The 20,952-nt window shown below is 37.1% G+C and overlaps 1 protein-coding gene across 1 annotated transcript; it reads left to right on the top strand.

Annotated features, from left to right (window-relative positions):
• Positions 1–431: 431 nt before the first annotated feature.
• On the top strand, positions 432–20,280 carry LOC136836550 (serine/threonine-protein phosphatase 6 regulatory ankyrin repeat subunit B-like). Its single transcript, XM_067100991.1, has 7 exons — positions 432–693; positions 11,668–11,977; positions 12,711–13,120; positions 15,167–15,478; positions 15,807–16,097; positions 17,232–17,708; positions 17,822–20,280. Exons 1-7 carry the CDS (start codon positions 661–663, stop codon positions 19,514–19,516), a joined length of 3,528 nt encoding a protein of 1,175 aa, XP_066957092.1. The 5' UTR covers positions 432–660; the 3' UTR covers positions 19,517–20,280.
• Positions 20,281–20,952: the final 672 nt, after the last annotated feature.

The raw sequence follows: 20,952 nt of genomic DNA, 5'->3' as shown, positions 1-20,952 counted from the left end.
ACTGAAATTGTTGATGCATCGAATAAATGGACGGAAATTTATAGGAGTGCCATTTGCTATAGAGAAAGACACAGGACACGTGTAATCAGTGGTAATAGAAAGCGTCTGTCAGAGCTGTTATTCATATCCGCAGATAAAGAACCGTTGGTGCATGTGATTTTATAAATATTAACATGAACATGCTTGCAGGCAGGTGCATATGACTAAGGCGAATGTAGTTAGTGTTATTATTAGTCTGGTTTCACAGAGTACATCAGTGTTCCAGTTTCTGTAAGAACCACGTAAACAATTGTCTGTGAAGATTTTGAACGCTTGTTGTGTGTTCCTTTAGAAGAATAAACATTCACGTTATTCGCATATCATACGAACTGCTATTACAACACGCTTCTGATTCATGCGCTATTAAAGTTAAGTTACATTTCCTGTCAATTGTCTAGTTGCTATTCGGCGTTGCTGAAACTGGTCACTTGTTATGATCGTCTCTCTCTCTCTCTCTTTCTCACTTACCTGCCGAGCCTCTATATATACAGGTGTGAAGCATCTCCCTTCGCCCGCCCCCCTCCCCCCAACCCCCAAAATCGCCGTAAAAGCTCTCATGATTTTATGAAGAGGGAGTCATAAGCTCTACTGTAGCTGGTACGTGATTCAAACTCCAGGATCATGGGGGATAATTCCATTGGAGACGCGACACAGGTTAGTGAGACGCATGTTTTCTTAGATAAACTAAAACGATTTTCTGTATAGTTACTAATACATTTTCAGACGCAGACTAATAAAACGTGTGAGCAGACTGGCAATAGGTTTTTTGTTTTTGTCTTTGTTTCGTAGAGTAATTTGACCTTGGAGCAACAGGCGGCTTTATCTTATTTTTCTCTTCATTGTCACCGCTTTTATCTCTCTGTCTTTCCTGTCGAGGCAAAGCAAGGAGATAAATACGCCGTCAAAGTTAAGAGCATGAAATTATTCTGTTTTTGTCAGCAGTCTCTCTCTCTCTCTCTCTCTCTCTCTCTCTCTCTCTCTCTCTCTCTCTCTCTCTCTCTCTCTCTCTACTCTGGAAGATGGGTGTACTTACATCTCAAGATATAATTGGTTTAGGAAGTGATACGTTTAGAAGTATGGGTCTTTATGTGTGTGTGTGTGTGTGTGGGGTGGGGGTGTGTGTGTGTGTGTTTGTATGTTTGGGTGTGTGTATGTAATATAATATATATATATATATATATATATATATATATATATATATATATATATATATATATATATATATATATAAAACTTGCTTAAGAGTTTCTAGGTGGGAGAGTGGCTGATGTGGTGTAAAAATGGAGCTGAAATGAGGGTATGTAAATTCTCTATGGCAGGCTGATATCTTATGGATGGATTAATGCCAGAAGGCAGGGAAATGACAGTAGATGTAAGCACTAATCTGTGGGATGTGAAGTTAGTCGTGAATGAATTACGAAATGGCTGATGTTCGCGGGCGATACAGTACTGACTGGGGATACTGAGGAGAAACTACAGATACAAGTGAAAGACTTTGAAAGTGTTTTTGTAGGACGTGATAGTTGCGAGTGAATGTGAGCGAGAATAAGGTTATTGGTGCAGATAGTAGGAACCCAGGTAGATGGTGCAGTGAATGGTAGTTTGTATGTTGAGAGAATTAGGGAGTAAGTATATTTCAAATAATGGTAGATAGCGAGAAGAGTTGAGTTACAGGTTAGGTGAGGCAGAGAAAGTTAGCAGTATATCACAGTGTTGCCATAGATGAATCAGAATGTTTTGAGATAGTAGATAGTTCGATCATGTGGAAAGAATGGGGGATGATAGATTGGCGAACAGGATGTACAGTTCGAAAGTGTTGGTATGACAAAGGAGAGGAAGACCTAGAAAGGGTTTGATAGATGATATGAAGAAGTTACTGGCGAGGAAGGGCCTCAACGTTCCGTAAGCGAAAGGGTTGTTTGGAAGTCGCAGACTGTGTGTGTGTGTGTGTGTGTGTCTGTGAGTACGTGTGTGTTTAGGGTGGGTCACCGTGCTCCTGGGGAGCCTCCGGTGTAGGTGTACGAACTGGCTAGTATTGAAGTTTTTTGCATTCGAGTTCGTCCCCAAATCAACAGTTTAAGTATAATGTGTCAGTGATCACTGTCTCCTCTTTTCTGGAGAGCCACCCTTGTCAGCTGGCGCGCGCGCGCACACACACACACACTTTATATATATATATATATATATATATATATATATATATATATATATATATATATATATATATATATATATATATATATATATATATATATATATATATATATTCCCTTTGTGTGTATATTATTATATAAGGTATATGAATTATATATATGAAACGATATTTTGTGGCTTCAAACTTGAGAATATGTACAAAATATTGTGAGACATTAAGGAAACGATATGTGTGTGTGAGTGTGTATGCCTATATATATATATGTATATAAATATATATATACATTATATATATATATATATATAGATAGATAGATAGATAGATAGATAGATAGATAGATAGATAGATAGATAGATAGATAGATAGACAGATAGACAGACATATCGATGAAGTATTCAACAGGTATTTCCAGGAAAATTATATCATCGACACTCGTCCCAGTGATTTGGAGACATTAATGCAGATCTCGTGTGCCTTCGTCACCGCTGCATTACGGCGAGATTTCATTGATGTTTAGTAAGCTTGTATAGCCGTAGTCAAAAGCAGCTCATTAGAAGGGCTAGAGGAGCAGTAATATTATTTTTGTCAGAGGCGTCAAAGAAATAGTAAATTATTTCACGGGAACATTGTCGGTTAAAAATTTCATTTGAGATCATTAACAGAAATGTGCAACTTTTTATTACAATAACATAATAGTACTTGCTGTAAATTAAGAACTCTTTACCTTATTTACTCTATGGTCCGCTGGTATAGTGGTTAGAGTGTCGTGGCATGCCACTCAGATGTCGCGGGTTCGCGTCTCCCCGAGGGCGATGAAAAATCGCTGGCTCTGTTTCATGATCAGTTATTTCTGCAGTGTGGGGTCTGCTTTGGGAGGTTGAAACCAACATTCTTTAGAAGCTTGAATTTCAAGTTAATGGCCCCGTTGGTGTGCTTGTTCCGTGTGAATAGGTTTCATCTACTGAAATAATAATAAATAATATTGATTACAGACACATTTTCCAGTATCATAGCAACTAGCAACGGAAGAGGAACAAGTAAAGTAAACGATACGAACGAGTCATTCATAACAGTAACAGCGAAGGATTACCAAGGTGTTCGGGGCGGGTCCTTCCTTCCTTCAAGCCACGGGTGAACAAAGGACTCGCGGGACGGGTGGGGAAGCCAGGGGATTTCCCCAAGTGTCTTAACCCGACCGACAGTATTACAAGTGACTCGTCGTCGTCAGACAGCGCTTGTGATTATATCACACACGCACGTTCACTGACACAAATAGAATATATTCAAGCTTCAAATCGGTTTTGTTGTTTCTTCACGTGCCTTCAAGGTAATTTTGACGATTGCAACCCCTCCCCTCTCCACCCCAGAATTTGAGGTGGCTGCCTTATGCTAATTCTACCTAACTTGAGGTTCGAAGGGGACAAAGACGTGATAAGTTTCGTTGCAGCTGAATGTAAAAGGATTGGCCGCTGGTCCTTCGAGAACCTTCACAAGGAATTTAATGAAGAAAATATGTGTAGATTGTGTACATTCTTCCAGTTAGCCAATGAGATGATCATAGTGGCGTCGATATTTGGTTTTATAATAATAATAATAATAATGATAATAATAATAATAATAATAATAATAATAATAATAATAATAATAATAATAATAATAAAAGGATGGCTGTATTATGAATTTATCTTATACAGCTGATACAGCCATCCTTTTATAAGACCTGAATTTATCTGAATAATAATAATAATAATAATAATAATAATAATAATAAATAATAATAATAAAAGGATGGCTGTATTATGCGAATTTATCTTATACAGCATAATACAGCCATCCTTTTTGATAAGACCTGTTTAAGAGAGGGTCTGTTCCCTTCGAATAATAATAATAATAATAATAATAATAATAATAATAATAATAATAATAATAATAATTCATCCTCTGTTCGAGATTATAATTAAATTGTCCTTCATCGTTGACTATGCGACGTACAATTTTTTCTATTTTCAATGAATGCAAGATATTGCAACAAACCTTATCCAGTATTAAGATTGCACATAGGATCGGCTACAGGACGAAGCGACTGGGAAAACAGATCACTCTGTTTTTGAGGCGATCAGTCTGCAACATGCAAAACGTTTAGGCCTGGTAAAATTTAGTTAAAATTGCAAGAGGAGATGCAGTTTTATTGAACCTAATAAAAATCTATCAAAAAACCTTACGTTGATATTTTATATACATATATATATATATATATATATATATATATATATATATATATATATATATATATATATATATATATATATATATATATATACACATATATACATATATTATATGTTTGTGTGTGTGATTGTATGTACGGGCGTTTGTGTTATTGAACATACCCAGTGTTGAGCATATGAATCATTGATATCTTGTAGTATGTGTCTATTCTTTTTTTATTTCCCAACTCATTTAAAACCCTTCCCACCACCGCACAGAGGCCCAGAACATTAATGTTATGGATAAAATTATTTTTCGCTTTTATATCTCTCTTAAATTAACGATTTGCATTTAATAATGTTTAGAGTATTATTTAGACACCTAATCTATAATTTTCAAAGTGATTCATTTACTCTTTCTGTTTTGTGTCATGTAAAATATATTGCGCGAAAATAATATATCCATTGAATAATATATCCAATTGGCAGATTACAGTTGCGGATCACTGAAGCTCCATTCATTAATATGCGATGTAAGCCCTAGGGCATGTGGTACCGGGTATATTCTTGCAAAAACAACTTGGCTGTTTCTAAGCAAAACTCCTCAAATTTATCAGCAGCAGTATAAAAAACAGATGACAGTGTTGATAAAATCGCGTAAAGCTTGTGTATAAAGCTCAGGACCAGTAATTTCAAATGCAAATTTCTGAATTCTTGAAAAATCTGTAGGCAGTATTGCCACCATTAGATGTACCAATAATTAAACCTACTTCATCGGAAACCCTTTTTTTTATTTTTTTAATCAATTCCTTCCTCCGATTAACTGATACTTTTTCTTCAGAAGTGCGTGCTTGCAATTTTGTAAGCTATATGCAGGCAACATTCCATGCACCTGATCTATGTGTGAGGGGTCGGTAACCAATGTTTTGATGCTGCTTGATTTAATGAACAGTCTTTTATTTCTGTGATATTGTTTATGATTTAAAGAGAGGCGCCACGTAAAGAACTGGTAACAGTGTTGTGGCAACTTGGCCATCAGCCATGGTCAGACTTATATTGTGGTACACTAACAAAACTAAAAACTTTGTTAGTTTTCTTTGGAACGCTTAAAAAAGCTGTGATGGCGGTTTCATGTTTTTCCAAATGACGACCTTAGTTCCAGGATTTTGCGAAGTTGCAGTGAGCGCAAGAGGAACCAGGCTTGTTATTATGAAAAAGAAAAAATTTTCTCTGCGGCAAGATTTCTTTCAGCAGTCTCTGAGGAGCTTTGTTTATATATATTTCGCCTGGATGTTCCATCAAAACCAACTTTACAGTCTATATATAACTAACCTGCTCAGATATTTTCAAGCGTCTTATAATCTGTGATTTTTAGAATCCTTTTAACTGTATGATCAATCAAAGCCAGGAAATATACTGATGCTCCATAATCTGAAATTTTCCATTCAGAAGCAGGATTTGGTAAACACGCTTCTTTTGCTTCACGAATCGTTTTATAGGCTGGATGAAGTTGGATATTTCTTTCAGTTACTCCAGATCCTAAGCTCTGATAACATTGCTTACCTAGGGAGCAGTCAAAGATTACTTGGACGATTGCTACAGGAGTATATGCCATTTCATTACCAAAAGTTGATTTTAATGATAAACTTGAACGCTGTTCCGCCAAGTCAAAGATTACTTGAGCCAATGCTTCTTCAGGAGTATATGCCGTTTCATTACCAAAAGTTGGATTTAATGTTCGGCCAAATTTTCGCATCCAGTAGTTTTCAGAAGCTAAGACGTTGCATAAAGCGTCCCTCCAGGTGAAATAAGGGCAGCCGTTTTAATTCACGCTTCTGTGTTTTTTCACTGGAAGTTTCAGAGCTCTTGTGTGGAATATAAGGACCAGCGTATGCCCATTTTTTACATTCATATGCGATGTTACTTAACCAATTGGAATGTTTTGTTGTGAAATGAGTCTTGTTCTTATTCACAGTTGCCCCCTCGTAGGGCAGGGTTCTTCAAACTTTTTCCGCCGTGGCCCAGTTTTTACTATGACATCATTACCACGACCCAACAGAAAAATATTGTACAAATGACCAGAAAATCAAAGAATACAGGGATAAAAACTGAAACGCAACAACTGTGTTAAAAGGCATTGTAATCAGAATTATAAACATGTATTATATATATATATATATATATATATATATATATATATATATATATATATATATATATATATATATATATATATATATATATATATACTGTGTGTGTGTATGCAAACAAAAATAATTTCCACTTATTTGCAATTAGGCTTGCCTATTTAGTGACTTGGGTGGTTTGCTTGTTTGTTGTTATCCTGACCAGTTTGGCTTGCAGGAAGATAGGGCGACACGCATATCAATTGTGGCATCAAGATTTCTTTCCATTGACTTTTAACTTGGTTATGACTGAGAAACCAGCCTCACACATATACGTGGTTGTAAAAGGCAGCAAGAGAATGACACTTTCTTTACTCAAGGTGGATAGTTCTTGGAAAGGCTTAGCCAAAAAAGAAAAGAATGTTGATGTCTTGTGCCTCATTCTTAATGAGTTATTACTAGTTAGCCGGACTAATCTTCCTTACTAGGTGTTAAGTTTAATTCCACAACTGAATCTGGGTTCCCAAATACAAACGGATCTTTACCTAGTATTTTTCTTTTTAAATGGTTAGTTTTTCTTCTGGAAAATACTGCTCAAAGCTCATTGATAGAGATTGAAGTGTAAGTCTATATATATATATATTTTTTATTTTCTGCATACATTCTTTGATTTAAATGGTTTTCTCAATATTTTGTAAAAGTGAGGAACATGTAGTGAATAGATTGGTCTGTTTTAACTGTTGTTTGCCAAATCTTTAGTGATTTCTTAAATGCCTGTACTTCCTGGTGTGTTTGAATACATCATTCTCTTTTCATTGTAGTTTTAGATGAAGCTCATTGAGCTTTGAGAAAATGTCTGCTGAATATGATAGCTGTGCAAGCCATTCATCCCTGATAAATAGCTCTGTTATTGGAGCCTTTTCAAGAAGGAATATATGTATCTCCAGCCTTAATTTATATATCCTGTTAGAACTCTTCCTCGGATAGCCACCTAACTTCAGTATGGTACAACAAGTGTGACTGATCAGCTCCCCATTTCACAGCAAAGTTGTTCGAACAAACGGCTATTCAATGAACTTCCTTTGATAAGATTGACGAGTTTACAGCTTCATTTAGAACATTTTTCAAGCTGGCAGTGATTCCTTTGCAGCCAAAGCTTCATATGAATGAAACAATGATTCCAAGTTACATAATTACCTGCAGCCCCTGATATCTTCCTCACAACACCACTATTTTTTCCTGTCATATTTTGCACTCCATCTGTAGTGACGTCCTTGCTGTTTGCCCAGTTTTCAATTTATATTTTCCAGTTACACAGTCATTCAAATCTCTGAAGATCTCTGACCCTGTTGTGTGTGTAGGAAAGGTCAAGCAGCACAATATGTCCTCCAAGAAGTCATCTTCCCATGGATATCTCACATAAAACCAGGAGTGTTGCATAATTAGCTATATCAGTACTTTCATCAAGCTGGATAGCACATTCTTCAACAGCCTGGAGGCGTGAAACCAACTGAAATTCAAATCTTCTGCAATATCCCTAATCCTCCGAGATACTACAGTGTCACTGACAGGGACACATTTAATCTTCTGATGATTTTCATCACACTGTAGTTACTATTTCTAATGTAGTTGAAGGATAAGTTTTTCACCATAAATATATGGCACTTTCTTTGGTTATTCGATGGGCAACTAGATAAGAAGTCAGTTGCAATTCTTACCAGTCAGAGTGGTTGATTTACTGAGGATTTTCTCACTGGTCAATTAATTGTTTTTTTTCTTTGAAAATCTACTGATTTTCCAACTAGTTCAACATGTTTGATTCAAGGTGCCTTTACTTTGAAGGCGTCACACTTTACTTGCAAGAACATTGCAAATAAATACACTGTGGCCGAAGTTCTTGTTTATCCTTTCATACTTAATAAATCCATACTTCAAGAATTCTTCATTATATTGCCTTAGCCATAATTTTTCTCTTAGCAGAAGGCTCAGAACAGGGCACGGGCATGATGATGCCTCGCCCCTACCGGTACGAGAGACATAGCAGGCTTCTCTGTCGTTGAGTTCGTCTGTTTGTCTTTTCTCGCCTGAACAAGAAGGCTTTGTGCCTGAGTAGCAACAATCTTTTAATAAAAATCGATCCATTTGATACGAGTGTGATTGCATGAACTGTTATATAACTGAAGGAGACTTGCACACTTTAAAAACTTAAGTGTAACTGATCATGTTTTGTTTCAAATCTGTGCACGCATCGCAGGCTCACAGCCATACATTCCATTCACGTTCGCCACCCACACTGCCACTGCGTCACCCTGCACCTCTCACTCTCTCTCTCTCTCTCTCTCTCTCTCTCTCACGAAAATAGAAGTTCTGAGCGTTATGATTAGACTCGGATATTCTTTAGACCAGGTGGCTCCATGTAATGAATTCTTATTTATCTTACTGCCATGTACATAATAATTATTTTATTTATGTATTTATTTTTTGTGGGCCTGCGACCCAGTTTAAAGACTTATGACCCAGTAATGGGTCGCGACCCGTAGTTTGAAGAACCCTGCGTAGGGGACAGCGCCGTCAATATACCTCATGTGGTGCATGGTGCATGTATACATTACTTAAGGTTCTTTGCAGCGCCCCATTGGCTCTTAGCTGCAACCTTTTTCATTCTTGTTAACTGTACCTCCGTTCATATTCTCTTTCTTCCGTCTGACTTTCCACCCTCTCTAACAGTTATTTCGTAGTGCAACTGCGAGATTTTCTTTTTATTACAACCTTCAAACCTTCTTACTGTCAATTTCCCTTTCAGCGCTGAATGACCCCATAGGTCCCAGCGCTTGGCCTTTGTCCTAAACTCTATATGGTATTCTAATCTATTCACAGTTGCCCATTTAGGCCTGAAATATTGAAGAAAATTAATCACTGCTAACTCAAAAAATCACTATCTCTTATTACATTGAAAACATAGTCTTTCAAAAGTATTTTGCCATTCTGGTCACTTCTGCTTTTCAGTTTTCTGTAAAAGAAAACCATTGTGCTGGCTTTGTCTGTCCGTCCGCACTTTTTCTGTCAGAACTTTTTTCTGTCCCACTTTTGCTGTCCGTCCTCAGAACGAGCTTTTTGTACAGCCGCTACAGCGTATAGTCAAGGCCACCGAGTAGATTTAATCATTTAACACGGTGCGGTGGCGGAACTTTCATCGCGCCGCCAGAAGACGGTTATGGCTGACTTTAACTTTTAAATAAAATAAATTATTGAGGTTAGAGGCTGCAAATTGGCATGCTGATCATCCACCCTCCAGTCATCAAACATACCAAATTGCAGCCCTCTAGCCTCAGTGGTTTTTAGGTTAAAGTTAGCCAAAATCGTGCTTCTGGCACCGATATAGGATAGGCCACAACCGGACCGTGGTTAAAGTTTCATTGGCCTCGGCTCATACAGCATTATGCCGAGACCACCGAAAGATACTTCTGTTTTCGGTGGCCTTGATTATACGCTGTAGCGGCTGTACAGAAATCTCGATTGCGCCGATGAAGCTTCGGCGCATCTTTTACTTGTTTAATGGATTATAGAACTGGCAACTTCTAATAACGATTGCATCTGCCGATCCTACTCTCCCTAAATAATATTATAACGTACATTTTCCTTTCTCATAACTTGTCTGCTTCAGGTATTTCATAATACTTTGATGGAACAAGACAATTATTTTTTTTTTTTGGGGGGGGTTTGTTTTTCCACCTGCTGGCCCACGGTACACCGTAGTCTATCTATTTATTGGTACTAATTTTTCAATATATCTTCCTCATTACCTTTACATTTACCACTCTTTCAATTTTCCTTACTCCATTTATGTTTGCATTATAATCATTTTAGTATGATATTCTGCTATCCACATTCAACATTCATAATTGAGGGGCAACTCGACAAATCTACTATTCACTCCAGATGATTTTATGCCATTTAAAAACTAAATATGGCCTCTGCCCAATTTTTTGTTTTATTTTTTACGTTTCATTTTGATCTGATAACCTGAAGCTAAACTTTTACGTAATTCTCTCCAGTGCTGGATTTCCCAACAGAGAAGTTTAGATTTACCTACCAACCGAGTCTTGCATGCTCTGAGTAATTCACCCTGAGTCTACGATCAACTCCTTAACAGGTTATCTGAAATTTTATGGGCATTCTTGAACGCTGCTCTGTATTTGAAAACTTTCGCAGATGTTGGTCTTGAAAGGATTTTCTGCTATTACTATGCATTCCAGAGGCCGTGGCATAGTGTTTTTCGTAAACAACTTTTAAGCCATGGATCTCCATGCCACTAAAGCACTGTGTTTCAAACTTCGTCCTAATTTTCGGAAGTACTGTGCGTTGCCATATATGTTTCAGTAACTTTTTTACTTAAGAAAATGAGGTTAAAGCTGCCCTTAGCCACCCAACCACCCGCAAAAGTGGTGACGTGTATCAGTGACGTCGGTATAGCGTATCCTCCACTATACCTTATCAAATGGTTGTTTGACTTATGGTTAAATGTCATTTTACCTATACTGGGCAATACGAAAACTTTTAAAGCAAATTAATATACTGTATGATGATATAAAATTTTTAAAAATAATTAGGTAAGGGGGTGGCTCTGCGTCACAGATACGTCATGGGTCTGAGGAAAGGCAAGAAGTTGGTCTTTTTTCTAAGAATAAACACCTTAATTAAGCCCATCTGCCAATTCAGTTTACTACTATAAATTAGGACAATGTTAGAAACACTCAGTGCTTTAGTAGCATGGAAATCCATACGTCGGTTTAAAAGTTGTTTACGAAAAAGATTATTTCATGGCCTCTACATACATTACTAATGGGGATTTTAGAAGTTACCGAAAGGTTATACAGTATTACACAGAGTCCAAATTTAGACTAGATTGGAAGTAATTTTGAAATAACCTCTCGGTAACTTGATCTGGCTTCTCTCCCCCTCTTTCAGGCAATACTTACTTCTTTAGTTGGGATAGGCTGTGCTTGATGAACCTAACCCCTCTAAATTTGTATATATGCATGTTCATGGCCTGTTGCCCAGGAATCCTTTATTCTGCTAAATGCAAGTTCAGTCATTATGTCAAGACCTGTCATTTTGATTTCTGCTTGTCATTGCCTAGGTCCTGGTGGCTGGAGTTCTGGAGGGTGACTCCGAGCAAGTTGAAAAGATTCTCAAAATGGACGTTGACCTGCAAGTGTTGACTGTGGCCAACGAAGGTGCTAAACTCCCACTGTTGGGCTTAGCAGCCTATTTAGGCCACCACCACTTAGTGGCTCCGTTGGTGTCTGCAGGTGCTGATGCAAATGCCAAAGACAGCTTGGGCCTTACCCCGCTCATTCATGCAGCCAGGGAAAGCCATGGGAAAGTCCTCAGAGAGCTTGTTAAGGCTGGAGCCGATATCAATGCCACTGCATCAGAAAAGGAAATGCGTAAGTAAATAAAAAAAAAAACAGTAAGTATTTTGTGAAAAAATTGGCATTATAAACATATTTTTTGTCTTTAGTTGTATGCTTTTGCCATGAAAACAAGATTGTTGCTGACGCAGATAATGCTACCCCATATGCACCAATCCCGTCCTGCAGTTGCTGAATCTCGTGACGGAGATTTAGCTAAGATTAGCTCTTGGTGTAAATTATTGCGGATAAATTTAAACCCTAACAAAAATCAAAGTATAACTGTAAGTACGTTTAAGACATTAGACACCCCCAGCACAGATCTTTTCATTGACAGTGTTTCTTTAACAACATAAAACTCATTCCAATCTCTAAGTATCGTTCTTGATTGCAAGTTCATTCTGAGAAACACATTAAGCCTGCTGCTGTTCTGTTGCACAAAATAACTGGTATACTGAGTCTTGATGATTTCTGGAGGCCTGTCTTCTGCTATAAACTCAGACAAGGAAACTCAGACGCAAACTGTATGAAGCAAAGGCATGGGGCAATGGCTCAGCCTAGGGCTTAAGACAGTGTCTCTTAGGTTAATAACTGTCCTTAGGTTAATAACTGCGAGGCTAATGATGACTTCAGTGGCACTAATACTGAACTAATACTGACATAAGTATTCCCGCCAGCTTAGTAAAAACTATGCCAACAGTGTGCATGTTTGCAGAGTACAACCCAACTATTGATTTGCAAAACCCTGAAGAGATGTCTACTTTGACAGGGAATTCTGTCCTCCATACCTGCACTATGAAGTCGGATGAAGAGTCGGTGTCATTCCTGCTAAGCCAAAAAGGAGTGAATGTAAGCCCCCAAGATGATTCTGGCTACACCCCTCTACATGTGGCTGCCGTCGTCAATAACGTTCGCATCATCAATCTTTTGGTGGATGCTGGTGCTGATCGGAACTTGCGGACAGTGCACGGCTGTACTCCTCTACACATCGCCAGCATGAGCGGATCCCTAGAAGCTGTCAAAAGGCTTCTGGAACTTAAATTTGACATTTACGCTGTGGATAACGAAGGTCGAACTGCCTGCGACCTCGCTGATGAACGGGGAATGAGCGAAGTCTACTGGTTCTTCATCAAGAAGGCTGGGCAGATTGAAAAAACTATTCTAACTCCTCCTCAAAAGGTTAGTGGTGTTAGTAATTCAGGATTATATTATTTCATCCTAATCTTTTTCCTATAGCCCTTTTCTTAAGGTGAAGTTTCTGTGATACTGATAGACTTTGGGCATTGTTCTGTGGCAGACAGAAATCAACATACTCTGCTGAAACTGTATGAAGAAAACCTTGAACGCTTAAATATACAGTGAAATGCGTTTCTTTTTCCATTTAAAGCATAGAAACAATTTTGCAGATCTGAAGGGAATATTTAACAAAGTTCTTAAAACAATCTATGCACAAAATCTGTACAGTTTACTTGCATGTTTCACGTATCAGAATACGAAATTCCATTTTCCTAACTCTGATTTGATGAACATATATGTGGTAGTTTTAAAGACAGATTTCCATTTATGCTATAAGCCCCCTCAGTGTTACGTTAACAAGACAAATTATGAAAAATAGCTCAATAGACCACGTTAAAGTTTACTACAGATTTCATTAGGCTGTACTTTTCACTTGGAGGAACAAATGACTGAGGCAGAACCCTGACATGGATAGACATCACTGATTGCCATGTCAGTTATTTTAATCCCTGTGTCACTTTCCCATGATATCTAAGCCACAATGAGGATTTTGTAGTTTAGCCTACCAAGCAGTGAATCTAAGGCAGTAGTTCTCAACCAGAGGGGAATTTCAGCGTTTCAGGGGGTGAATTGTGATCACAGATTGGCAGGCTCAAACTGGTTCTAGGACCACAAAAAACGCAGTGTGCATTGGTCCGCACTACTGAGAGGTCACGCTGGGCTTTCTCTCTCTCCGCCAGCTCGTGTGTTTGTGTTAGTATTTTGTTGCATGTTATATGAAATGTACTTTTTGAGGCTGACAGTTTTGGAAAGGGGGTTTGGGGGGTGAGGGGGGAATGACACTCTGACATATGGTGAAAGGGTGCATGAGCCAAAAAATGTTGAGAACCACTGGTCTAAGGAGTCTTGAACGAATTTCAATAGATTTTGCTTATGAACATGTGACATCTTATAAGTTAACGGTACCAAATAGCAAGATGAGACTTTCCAATGAACATTGTACGTTAGGTAAATAGAAATTTATGACGTTCATTTCATGTCGCTGATGAACAGACGTTTTTACAGACAGTCGTAAACAAACAGCCACTCATTCATAGGAAAACTACCTGGATTTGCTTCGACACACTTAGTCCAATTTTTAATCATTCAATGTCGTGGTTCTGCCATTCAAAATTATCGATTCCAATTATGATGATTTTGTTTGTTTGACGTCTATAATCCTTAATTCCTGCCCCGTCATACTGAAAGACTGCAGATTTCGTGCTGTATACTGTATATATTTCTCCCGGACCGAAGGAATTTGACAAAAGTTTCCTCTTTACCTAAACTAACGACTTTCGTTAATTTCTTTAAATTACCTTGGGTATCTGAAGGTGGCAGTAAATTATATTTTAATGTTAGATTGATCGATAAACGTACCTGGTAGGTAGGGGCTTTGTTATTCTCCAGGATAAATCTTACAAAAATAAGATGAACGAATAAAGGAATGATGAATCCTCATAAACTTTAATTTATAAATGCCTTCATTGCTGCTACAGAATCATCAGCGTGACGTTAGAAATATCTGAATAAAACCGAAAGTTCAGGTTTATGTACAGTATATACATATACGTATATATACATACATAATAACACATATGTATATATATATATATATATATATATATATATATATATATATATATATATATATATATATATATATTTATTTATTATTTATTTATGTATATCATTGAAGGACATCTTATGGTAAAATGTCCTAGATATAAAGACGAAACCTTTTACGATGCATACCCAGAGTTTCATTTTTGCCTGTGATACGCCCACCATATACATGACGTTATTGTAATTTTATTATTCATATTCATATATATATATATATATATATATATATATATATATATATATATATATATATATATATATATATATATATATACATATATAATATTTTCAGTAACCCCAACTTTTGTGGCATTCCAATTCTAGTCTGAACAGAGCTATGAAATAGAGGAGTGGATTCTGGACTGGGCAACCAGCGGACATAACGATACGCTGCCAATGCTCCAGTACAACCATCCCAGCCAGGTCGATTCGTATTACCAGGACAAAAGGGGTTACACCATCCTTCACATGGCAGCCGAGAAGGGCAACAGGGACATGCTGCAGCTCCTCTTGGAAAGATGCGTCATCTACGCAGGAATCGTCGATCGGAAAGATCGGACGGCGGCGGACGTGGCGAGAGAACGAGGATTTTACCATCTGGCCGAATACATCGAGAGTTTCCTCAGCCATCCTCAGGTAGTTGGAGTTTCTTGGTGATGCTCTCAAATGTTAACGGGGAATTATTTGTTGGCTTTCCATTAGCTTTTAGCCGCTTCACGAAGTGTCCATAATGCCGGCGTATTGTCCTGGAATTGTAAGAATGCGAATTCATATTGTTACCCAGTGTTAGCGTTCCAACAGAAAGGAAGATCTGTTAGCTTTCAGTTTTTCAAACGCGATCCGATGAATGTTCTGGATGTCATTGAAAAGTCGAGAAATTAATTTTTCTGTCAGAAATAAATGCATTTTTCATATTATTACATTTTCTCAAAACAAAAAATAAAAATAAAAATAAAAATTCCAGACGAAAGAAGAAAAAGAGTCGCTTTACCTGGAGCTGCTGGAATTGATCGGCCAAGGGGACGAAGTCAAAAAGGCATCTGCCTTGCTATCGAGGGGGGCGCCGGTCGAGCCCTTCGGCCAGCATTCCCACCACGCCCTTGTTGTGGCCATAACCGCCAACCGAAGAAGGATCCTCTCGCTCCTTCTAGCGGCCGGAGCGCCGATCACAACCGTATTCCAGGGACTCAACGTGCTGCAGATCGCGTGGATATCGCCACAGATCTCCACCTACACCCGAATGATAATTACCAGAGTAGGTTCGCTTCCGTCTTGTTCAGAAGGAGTTAGAATGATTTGAGTTTTACAGTTCGGTTTCTCTTTCTCACAAGGTTTCTTGTTCAATCTTTTTCCTCCTCACTGGCGTCTATTTTTTACCTCTTTTTATTATTTCATTTATTTTGATTTATTTTTATTTATTTACTTATTTTGATTTATTTTTATTTATTTATATTTATTATTTATTTTTCATTCTTATTGATTTATTTATTTTTATTTATTTATTAATTTTTATACATTTATTTATTTATTTATTTATTTATTTATGGTTATTTATTTATTTTTGTTTATTTACTCTTCGACATGATCTCTTATGAAACTGCATCTCAAAAAATCTGGATTTTTCATTTACTAAACCTTTCGTTACCTGACCTCGCCATTGTTTTTATTCACTCCACCTATACCCTCCCATACCCACAAAATACACTTTGCTGTCCCCATGACGCCAGCGTAGAATTTGATAAACTCATCCACTCCTTCCACGTGCTTGCATTTATCCATAGCCCATTTTTCTTATTTTTCTCCATATGAGTTCGTCTCACCTCTTTCTTATCCAACTCCCTTGTTTTATTTACATTTACAACCATTTTTCTCCCCTTCATCTCCAACTTATTCCTATCTAAATTTCTGCTTCAGCCAAAAAATGATCATGTATATACCTCCAGCCCTCCTCTTCCCATTACATCCATCAACCGCTCTTCCATCTTCTCTTTTCTAAAACAGGCTCAACCAAGCACAAACGTGGCTGGGACCATTGTGTTGCTTGTTCTTTTGAGACACCCTGTAGGGGAAATTATTAATAATGAAAAGAAAGGAAGAAAGAAATATATATATATAAATATATATATATATATATATATATATATATATATATATATATATATATATATATATATATATATATATATATATATATATATATATACAAGTTATCTCCAAAGTCTTGTAACACTGGGAATGTATTAAACATGCAAAAAATTAAGATAATGTACAGCATATATGTGTGGGTGTGTTTTCATACGGCGGTGGTAATAATTTTTACAATATAAATATGTGATTTTTTTTCTATATTAATTATGGTAGTATTCTCTATCTGGTATACTCTTTCCAGACAGTAGCACATGTGCTTGAAGAGGAGCTGAGCAGGGTAGACGAAAGCAGAACTGAATTGCGAGCTGGAATCAACCATATAATGGAAAAAGTCAAAAGCGACACTCCTTGGATAGCTCGCTGGCCCGATAATGATACTGGAAAATCTGAATTTTTACAGAAGGCTCCCCTCTGCAATGGCATTGTTGAGCCGAGTCATGTCTCTACACATTCATCTGACCATCTGACCCACCTAATGGTTCAGGCGGTCCAGTCAAACTGCAGTCTAACTGTAGGCTTTCTTCACCAAGCAGGAGGCATTCCCTTTGCTGTAGATGCTCATAGTGAAATGTCTCCATTTACAATGGCAATAACATGCCATCACTGGAGTATTGTGTGTCAGCTTGCTAAAGGAAGCGCCTGTCTTTACATTCCTGACAGCTCAGGACATTACCCTAGGGATTTCGTATCCATATATTACATGAGGGAGCTGGAAAAGGTAAGATCCAGTTTATAGAACTGAAGTTCACTTGAAAATATGTCTGATATACTTAGGAACCGTAAAAACTCCGTTACTGTTTCATAAGGAACTCTAGTTATTCTTCATTTCAGGAGGTGTTTGACAGAGAAGCAAGGAATATTGAAGATGAACTTGAAAAAGCAAAAGAGCAGACAACAAAGGACGAGTTTAAAAGAATTCAGGAACTACATTCGAGCCTCTTCAACATTTATATGCAGAATGATCAAGCTAGGGCAACTGTTCATGTCACTGACGACTTGATGGCAGAGACTTTACTGCTAGCGTCACAACAGGGCCTTTCGCAATTAATTCATCTTTTACTAGAAGTTGCTCAGCTAGATGTGAATCTCCAGGTGGAAAAATTTATGGGCACTACAGCGCTCCATCAGGCAGCTGCTTTTGGACATTCCGATTTGTGCACCTTACTCAAAACCAGGGGGGCCAGTGTAGACGCAAAAGACCACTTCCTACACACACCTGCTCATTTTGCTGCTATGTTTGGACATGAAACAGCATATAAGCAGCTAATCAAGTTTATGGAAAACCCTGAGTCAGAAAACTTGTCAAACAACACCCCTAAATCCATTAGAAATAACTTTTGTGTACTGCTTGATCAATATGGGGTCCTGGATGAATTTCTGGAGGTGGGCGATGATGTGTTTACGTGCAGTGACCCAGCTGAAGCTGAGAAAAAGAAGCTGGACCAAATGCCACTATCTTATATAGTTCAGCAAAGTCAGCATTTGTGTGTGAATTTCAGCGAGGGTGAGGCAGCAGAGGTTAAAGCCGTGGTAACTGCTGAACTAGAGAAGATAAAAGATAAGATTTTTCAGGTGAATCCTCTTTTTACTGGAAATTTAGAATTACTTGGCAGTGCTGCTGATAAGACACGTCTTCATGCACCAGATGAGTTTGATTTTAATTTTTGTGTGGACATGGAAAAAAATCTGACTTTGCATGTGGCCGATATAGGAGACAAAAAGGAAGCTCTTCTTAAAGGTCATTCAAAGTACTTGAAAGTTTCTTCTCAGGATCAAACAGTAAATGCTTTGCTACAAAAGTCCAACTGGAAGGATGAGTTTTTTAGAGCTGTAGCTAAATCTCTGGAAGGCCACGCCTTTTCAGACAGCCGCCTTAGCTTGGTTCCACCTGGTGTAACTAGAACCCAAGTTGGAGTCGGCATCTCTCTGTCATGGCAAGGATTGCGGTACCCTATTTTGTTAATTGGAATTGATCTGGTTCCAGTGTTGAAAGCTTCTTGGCCAGAAAATTTAAAGAGGCCGCATTTAACTCCTCTCTCCGTCTCCCACGTTTACATCTCCAGCATTGGTGATGGGGAATGGAGGCTTTCATTTGCGAACCTAGAGGCTGATATATTAAAGTCCCTGGAACCTGAGGAACTTGAGGTATATCTCACCTGCAAAACTCTACTTTCTTGCATGAAGGCGGAGCCTTGGATGCCGAAGGCAATTAAGAATAAATTCACTTGGTGGAGCTCTCGAAGATGGAAAATACCGATACCTTCTGGGTTTGCCCTTAAGAACTGTTTCCTCAGACGACTGGAGGAGAAAAAACGGAATGGCACAACTTGGGGGAGAGAGACTTTAGCCTGCCATATGTTAAGTATCTTCCAGCTTATGGTAGAAAAGGAATTCTACAAAGTGACGGGTATAAATGGGCTGGTAGGAAAGAAGATCTACGCGTACTTTGGTGGTGAGTTTGAGAAACCAAAACTTGGAGAAGGGTCTTTGGAAATCATACGGTACCTAGAAAAGTATTGCAAATAGCAATTCAGTTCATGATGTAAGCAAAAAATGATTTAAATTATTACAGTAAGAAAGCAGCCGTGTTTTGAAAGAGTGGTGAAGTGTGCATTATTACTCTTGATGGTCCAAAATTTGGGCAATAAAATAAAAAAAATGTAGTTCACTGTGCATGGAAGTAGCTGTCATTAGTTCATATCCTCTAAAAACTTCAGTATTTGATAAGCTAATTCTTGGATAAACATTATTACTAAGAACAATGTAAATGATTTAAATAGATTGTCTAGAGTATACTGCTAGCTTACTGGTCTTTTAGATATATTTCGTTGTGAAAAACAAGAGGTGGAATCTTAGAGTCGGTTACTCAAAAGTATCTGAACCTTGTAAATGTGAGGTGACTGAAAAGGCACAAGTTGCCTGCAGTCACAGATGTTATGGAGTCACAGTAGATCTGGAATGATGCGTTTGATTGGTGCAAAGTTTGGTTTGCCAAACAGCTTTTTTTAAGTTTAATTCTAGGTTTTTATTTTTGTCATTTTTTAGCAACTGAAGCCTAACTTTTGTTAATTTTTTTTAATGTAATATAGTAATTTTTTTTCCTTCGGCATTTTATTCAACGCAATGGAAGTGCTTTGTAATTTTGCAGTAAAGGGCAAGTTGTCAAGTTAACAGCTAAATGGTATGATGTGCATCAGATATTGACTTTATACCTAACGCCTTGAACACTTGTGTAGAGTTTGAAACCTGACACATGTCTAATCAGATTACACACACACACTCACGCACATACACACATATATATATATATATATATATATATATATATATACATATATATATATATATATATATATATATATATATATATATATATATACATATATATATATATATATATATATATATATATATATATATATATATATGTACATATATATATACCCCCAGCAACGCATAAACTATGGTTATGTACAAAATGTTTTTTAAAGAGATTTTGTATAATTTATATGTATTCTCATTATTTATTCTTTATTGCAGCCTTGAAAATGAGACTAGTTTTCTGAAACGGCGGCAACAAATAAAGATGTTTTTATGTACCAGTCTGTCTCCACTGCCTCAATTCTTTTTATATATATATATATATATATATATATATATATATATATATATATACATATACATATATATTTATACATATGTGTGTCTATATGTGTTTGGAAACCATAGTGCACCAGCGTACATTATCACTGGAAACTTAATACACATTGATATTTTTGTCAAGTGAAACTGATAAAGAAGAGTGAGCTCCATTTGTTATAGTTTATGTATCAGTTATCCACACACACAGATATTATATATATATATATATATATATATATATATATATATATATATATATATATATATATATATATATATATATATATATATATTTGTAAAAATGAATACAATATTTGGCT

The sequence above is a fragment of the Macrobrachium rosenbergii genome, chromosome 56 (genome assembly GCF_040412425.1).
Source record: "Macrobrachium rosenbergii isolate ZJJX-2024 chromosome 56, ASM4041242v1, whole genome shotgun sequence".
NCBI classification, from domain to species: domain Eukaryota; kingdom Metazoa; phylum Arthropoda; class Malacostraca; order Decapoda; family Palaemonidae; genus Macrobrachium; species Macrobrachium rosenbergii.
The sequence above is the reverse complement of the archived record's forward strand: the minus strand, read 5'-3'. Positions and strand labels throughout refer to the sequence as shown.